Source organism: Terrapene carolina, unplaced genomic scaffold (assembly GCF_002925995.2).
Source record: "Terrapene carolina triunguis isolate 2854851 unplaced genomic scaffold, T_m_triunguis-2.0 Scaffold94, whole genome shotgun sequence".
Taxonomy (NCBI): domain Eukaryota; kingdom Metazoa; phylum Chordata; order Testudines; family Emydidae; genus Terrapene; species Terrapene triunguis.
In genome coordinates, this window is record NW_020664445.1 from 3,364,300 (window position 1) to 3,371,286 (window position 6,987).

At 47.4% G+C, this 6,987-nt stretch overlaps 1 protein-coding gene across 1 annotated transcript in view; it reads right to left on the reverse strand.

Annotated features, from left to right (window-relative positions):
• Positions 1–265: 265 nt before the first annotated feature.
• B4GALT1 (beta-1,4-galactosyltransferase 1) overlaps positions 266–6,987 on the reverse strand; it is a 63,648-nt gene continuing 56,926 nt past the window's right edge. The window contains exons 4-6 of the mRNA XM_024203072.2: positions 6,125–6,247; positions 2,045–2,149; positions 266–1,382 (exon numbers count right to left, since the gene is read on the reverse strand). Of these exons, the coding sequence (XP_024058840.1) occupies positions 1,247–1,382; positions 2,045–2,149; positions 6,125–6,247 (364 nt within the window). The 3' untranslated portion in view covers positions 266–1,246. The remainder of the gene's footprint in view (positions 1,383–2,044; positions 2,150–6,124; positions 6,248–6,987) is intronic.

Genomic DNA, 6,987 nt, shown 5'->3' on the forward strand with positions numbered 1-6,987 from the left:
CAAAGTAAGCCTGATCTTTACTGTCCTGTTAGTATTAAAGCATTAAAGAGTGCAAGAGTTCATGGACAAATCTGTAGCGCAAACTGAATACATGGCTCATACATCATGAAGCACATAAGAACCTGTCATTGTGGGGACAGGCTATTTTTAAGCCTCGTTTAACAGTGATGCTACATCCTAGTTTAATTAAGGTATTAACATACACATGTCTCTTTTAAAAACCAAATTTCCCTCACGTCATCTTAAAATATCACAAAACAAAAGGAACAATGAATTCAAGTTTTATGTACAACATTAAGAAAAATGCATTTTGTTTTTGTGAAATGTATATGGTATTTAAATAGTGTGATAAGCTCTTACGAAAGTAAACGAATTTCAGTAAATTTTATTTAAAAAAGACTATAGTTTCAGCCCATAATTACAACCAAATTGCCTTTCTTAAAAAATAGAATGTATCTTACACTGCTCTGTCTACCAAGAGACATCTTTCCGTGCAGGTCACCTGGAGACAGTACTTCTTGCACCAATCATAATGTTTATACCGTCCTGTGCAGCTCCCACCAAGCCTAAATGTCCTGTCTATTTAGTGCTCACTGGAGGATTGGGACCCAAGTTATTAAAATCCCCTCTGAGATAATAAAATCTGTTGCTGTTACAGATTTTGTAAGATCAATTTTTCCAAAACTTGCTCTGCATAAAATTAAAGAAAAAAACATTTGGTTTGGTTGACGTTAGACGAGAATAAAGGATACTGCCTCCATTAAAAAAATCTCATGCAAAGTGTAAACTTGTATAATTTTAGCAGCATTTTCCAGTCCTTCATAAAGTAACAACAGCAAAGAATTTAAAGCAGTGTTCTCGTCTAGCTAATTTAACATATGGAAGAAATAATATGGGTAGTAATTGCTGATTCATCATTTGTTTGTGAACAATAACATTTGAATAAAATATTTCTGTGGGGAGCACTGCAGCAGATACATAATGTCCAGCATTTTCTGGCAATGTAAATATTTACAACTCTTATTTACAGTTTCTAAACTTATAAAAATACTGGAGAGCTAGAAAGTTGTGTAAAGTCAAGTTTGGGATTAAAAAGTCTCCCTTGTCCAGGAGACTGGGAAAAACTTTGCATAGCTGAATGAGGCTTTCTTGTTCATTCTGACTGTAGTAAAAACAGTACATATAAAAATCCTATGGATTAGATATCCCTGGTAGCTTCTAAGTCTTCACTTCTGCCTCTCCAACACTACTTATTTGGTGAGCCAACATCCACTGTGATTTTTGTATACAGTGGGTATTTCTCAGTTTTCACTACCTTGTATGACAGAGTATTTAAGCCATCAGAATTCATTGTCTCTCTTGTGTGAGCAATTCTGTCAAACCTGTGAAAATAAAATGATGGAATATTGTAATATTAGCATTGTAATGACCTGGAACTGCAAGCAGTGCACCGCACCCCCCGCAGCACAGCTATATGGCTCAATGGCCACAAGAAAGGATTAAAAACAGAGGTGGCCAAACTGTGGCTTGCGAGCCACATGCAGCTCTTTTATATAGTCCCCTATGCCCCCCCCCCCATTCTCTGCCTACCAGACTGGGAGGAGGGAAAGCTTGGGGCTTCTGCCCTGCGGTGGTGGGGCTAGGGGCTTCTGCCCAGTGGGGAGAGGGCTCTCAGGGCTTCAAGCCCTGAGCCCTGGCAGGACCCTTCTGCGGGACTGAAGCCCAAGACCCCCTCCTTCTCACAGGGCTGAAGCCCCGAGCTGGCAGGTGCATCCCGGCCCTCGAATTTCTGAAGATTGTCATATGCGGCTCGGAGGCCAACCCGGATTGAAATAATCAAAGGGTTCAAAGTTAATCCTGCATCTGGGTATCCCAGCATGTTCCATTGGGTTAGGTGCAATAATTGTGTGAACCCTCGGCCCACTCAGTAAAGTAACTTGTGTGATCAGACCTCCACATAGTAAGGGGAAAGCGGGATAATCTGGAACTATCCGCCTTCAGAGCATCTCTAACTTGTCAAGAAGGTGAAGCGAGATGGACACACCTCTGTGGGTTGGGTTCATTTTTATGGTCTCTTGAATGGCGAATCATTCGGCACTTCCCAATTACAGCATCTGGGCGAGATATTCTCATACCTTTAAAAAACAGCCTGCGAAAGTAAACATATCAAGAGGCTATTATTATTCCTAATAAGTACTTGAGTACCCAGTTAAAGCCACTTCTACTCAAAACTTTTTTTTTTTTGGCCCAAAAATGCAGATTCAGGCAACCAAAACACTTCACAAATTTGTGCCAATTTTGGCGAATTGTTTCAGTCAGAGGAAAAGAAAAACAGTTCTGGAAATGTCAAAATGAATGACCTAAATGGTCACTGGGTGAGAGAGACACCCTAAAGCCCCAGTGTCCTAGAACCCAGGCTCCAGTCTGAGCCCGGAAGTCTACGCAGCAATGAACCAGCCCCGCAGCCTGAGTCCTGGCAGTCTGAGTTGGCTGACACGGGCCAGCCGCGGGTGTCTAGTTGCTGTGTAGATGTTCCCTCGGAGTACCTTTCCCAGATCCGAAGAAGAGCTCTGTGTAAGCTCGAAGGCTCGTCTCTTTCCCCAACAGAAGCTGATCCAATAAAAGATATTACCTCACTCTCCTTGTTTCAAATTGAATATTTTGTTTGACTCAACACAAGTTTTTCTGACTTTTTTGATTCACTTAAAATTCCAAAAAATGTTGGTTTTGAGTTAACCCAAAACAATTACCCCCCCCCACCCCCAGTTATTTGGAATTGCCAGTGAACTGAAAAAATCCATTATTTGCACAGCTCTGCTGATTCAATGGTAAAGCGTCCTGAGCTAAAGCAATGGCCCAGGTCATTTCCAAATCTGCCATTTGCAATCCCGCTGAGAAGGCAATGCAGTGAGAAAGCAGAAAGGTTTGAACCAAGCTGCAGTTCTGCCTGCTAGATACATACAGAAGACGAATTTGCAGTATGGGGTTAATGACACCGTCTCTCTCCTTGCAGTAGAAAGTTAAATTGCGCTCTCTCTGTGTGCGTGTGTAGAGTGTTAAGTGCCATTTAGCAGGGTTGGTAGCCACACTCTCTTTTAGTTTGGGCCACCCACTAAAAACTGCCGCCTTAGCTTTCAAAACTACTCCCCGTCCAGATGGTGCACCAGTGCCTCTGCAGAACTGCCCATGAGGTCAGCACTGGAACTCTGCTGTTACCCTCTGGCTTCATATTCCGAACTCCTACGCCTGGCTAACGCTTATGGGTTCAATCCTGTAGGGTGCCAAGTGCTGTCAGCTCCCACAGACTCCAGAGGGAGTTGGGGATGCTCAGCACCCCACAGGATCCACCCATCTCCATTTCTTCCCACCTTAACTGGCTCTCCATCACCTTCCCACAGCAGTCTCTCATTTGTCTGCTCCACCCGCACTATTCCGTATACACACACCTACATTATAACGACAGTATGCTCCTGATTTTCCAAAACCCAATTGCCATCTGAACTGCTGCGTTATCCGAATCCCGTCTTTGGCCCCCAGCAGGGAATAATGCACATTCAGAGGACAGAGCAGAGACCCAGGCTGTGGGGGAGGCCATGCTGCTGCAGAATGGCTCTCCAGCCCCACTGTCATGGGAAGGAGTGAGCGGGGCTGTGACCACGGAACTGCAGAGGGGCTCCCTGTCGCTCATGCCCTTTCAATTATCCGAACTCCCAATGACCTGACTAAAATTGGAGTCCCCCATGCTACTCGAATAACCGGGAGTGTGCTGGGCTTGTTTGAAACTACCATTACTAGTGCTCCAGCTTTAACTCTGCATATTATGAAATCAGAGTGTGGGACTAAAGCTGGGTCTGTTTCTGCCCATCCTTGGGGGCTGGGGAAAGTTTTGTGGTTAGACACTATGTGCAATACGTAGATATAGTTTTACACCTTCTGGTGGAAGATATTCTGTGCTCCTACCAAAATGGTGGGAAAGTGCTTTCAAGCTGTAAAGTGTTCTGGCAATCCTAATTATTACCAGTGTAGCCTAAATGCAGCTCGCCTTTACTGAGATCCCATCAAATCTGACAGACAGAGCTCTTGCCACTCAGGAAATGTCACACTAGAGCAAGCTTTTCTAACACCGGTCAGCTGGCCCTTTTCTGTGTTCTCTTTGCTGTTACTACATAGAGTCAAAAGCTGCAGAAAATGTTAACTCTCAGGGTAGTTCAGCTCTGGAACAGGCTTCCGAGGGAGGTGGTGGAATCCCCAGCACTGGAAGTGTTTAAGAACAGGCTGGACAAACACCTGTCAGGGACAGTCTAGGTTGGGTTAGTCCTGCCTCAGTGCAGGGGGCTGGACTTGGTGACCTCTTGAGGTCCCTTCCAACCCAATATTTCCATGATTCTACGATTTCAGATTTTATACCACTCCTCCCTCTCCCTTTTCTAATGCTCTCTAGCTCTTCTGTAACGGTTTCCAGCCTCAGATGTCAGAGCATTTTACAAAGAGAATATAATTTTCCTTTAAGCAGGTGACATCATGCAAAGTTAGTTTTGCTTTCTTTAAATAGGTAAACCATAACATTTACAGATGTCTCAGCCAACATTTGTGTGAAGTTGTTTCATAAACTCAGGAGAAGTACAAAAGCCTATTACAAGGCCAAGGGGTAGAAAAACATTTCAGACTAAACAGAGGTTAGTAAAACCTTTCACGTGTGAACTGAAAAATCAAAATGCCGGAGATTTCCAAAAACTACTGGTCTGCTCTCCGTGCAGAAAAAATTGTAAAATATAAGCACAAGCTGCACTGTGCAAATAGCTCCCTGTGCTGGTTTCCATGGTATTTTATGCTCATTCCTGGAATTTTCAGTGTTCTATTTTACACATTAGTATTTTGCAGCTGCTTAGATTTTGCTGACAGACACCATTCCCCGCGTACTGGAACTGCAAGATTCCAGACTGGGCCGAGTTTCAGAGCGACTGTGTTCCTATCGTGCAGGTGAGGTTTCTCGCTTCTCCCACATGCAGAGAACTTGCCACGGGATGCTGAACAGACCCACCCCAGCCAGTGCCCCACAGCTCTTCTCCCCACCCCACCTTGAGCTGTAGAGCATTTCCTGAGTGAGTGACTTGGGGGTTGGATTGAGGTGCCTCTCTGCAGGCCTTCCCAGCTCCACTGTCCCCAGCGCTGGGGAGGAATCACCTAACATAGCAAGTGAGGAGAAAGCAGATACTGGAAGACAGAAGGAATCTTGCTGCTGCTGAACCCATGGCCCTGACCTGGCATCTCTCAGGCCTCACACCAAGAGCAGCACCACCAGCAAGCTGCTCAGAGAGCTCCCACGGCACATCCTCTGCCACTGGGTCTGACTGCTCCTCCCTGCCCCAGCTCCCTTGGACTGGGAGCCAGGGCAAACAGTGAGCAGGGCGCCCCGTGCTCCAGGGCCATCCGTGGCTGCAGGTTGGAGCTCTGCATTTGCATCAGCCTGCACCGTGACAGTTCCTCTGGATGAACACAGCACTGTCAGCGAGGCTATTAGGGTGTGTGCTCCCAGCTCCCCTTCTCTGACTTGCTGTGAAATCAGAACCCTGCGCCAGAGAGGAGACTCCATCGCCACCTCCCACTTCCCTACTAGGGCTGTGCTGCAGGGTCAGAGATGGCGGAGAGCCCCAAACGGCTGTGGTGGCCAGCAAACACAGCCCTAGCCAGCAAGGAGCTCAGTGCAGCCCCTCAACCCACCCCGACCATACGACACGGGAGCTGGAACGGACGGACGCTCCCAGCTAGTGTCTCCCCAGGAAGGATTCCATGTTCCTGAAGAGTTCTTCCACTGGAAGTGCAATTTACAGCATACACGCTCCGCACAGAAACCCTGGCCTTTTAGTGCACGTGTGTGCAGCATGTGAAACTGAGGCTCTCTGGCCACTCCAATGCACCTCTGGCAAGGCACTGCCCACAGAGTGCGAGAGGAGGGAAAGCTCTAGTGTGCAGGGCTGCAGACACAGCATGGGCTAAAGCCAACTGCTTTAAACATTACCCGGGGGTCGTAAGTCACACACAGACAGGGAGAACCGTGCTGAGGGCCCAGGCTAGTAGAGGCTTCTAGCTGCACAGCAATAGCATGTTCCAGCTTGGGTCTTACCTGTTATAAATGTCGTCATCTTCGCCACCCCAGCCCCAGTAATTATTAGGAAATCCATTGATTTTTACGAATTGCTCCTTGTTTAAAGCAGACACACCTCCGAAATACTGATTGTACGGTAAACTGCAAGGGGGAAAAGAGCTTTGTTAGTGCACCAGGCTTGTTACTGAAAAGCCAGGGCTGGATGGTGCCATCAGACACAGCTCTGAGCCAAGGCGTGCATACACTGCACCCCTCAACCTACTCTCATGGGCACTGCGACTCCCAGCTTCTGCCTGGTCTTCCGGGGTAGGGCTAGTGATGATGCTGGCCTGGACCAGCAGTAAGTTACTGCCCCACCCCTAGCCCTTGCTCTACCACCCTGGCCAGTGAGTCAGTCTGTGGGGCGTCACAGCCCCATCCACCCTGCTCCAGGGGGGCAGTCAGTGGCTGAGTAGCCTGGCTCACTGATCTGGAGAAGAGGTGCAAGAGCCCATGCCAGATATACGTGCAGCATCCGTACAGCGTAGCCCAGTGAAAAGCAATGTCCTCTAGGGCCCGGGCAGGGCCGTAAATGGGCTTGTTATGAGCAAGTTTAGAACAGGCTTCCAAGGGCAGTATTTAAAAATGAGCCTTTGCCCGTTTTCTAACAAGGTCTGCTAAAAGGCACATTCTCCCTGCAGGGTGAATAAGCAGCTGGCTAGGAAGAGGCATACCACAGGAATGACTAGCGGGGCGGGGCCGGGGGGTGGGTCTGTCGCTGGAAAGACTAGCCGGACAGGGCTGGGCTCTCTGTCACTGGAATGACTAGCAGGTCTGTCACTAGAAAGACTAGCAGGGTGTGTGTGTGTGTGTGTGTGTGTGTGTGTGTGTGTGTGTGTGTG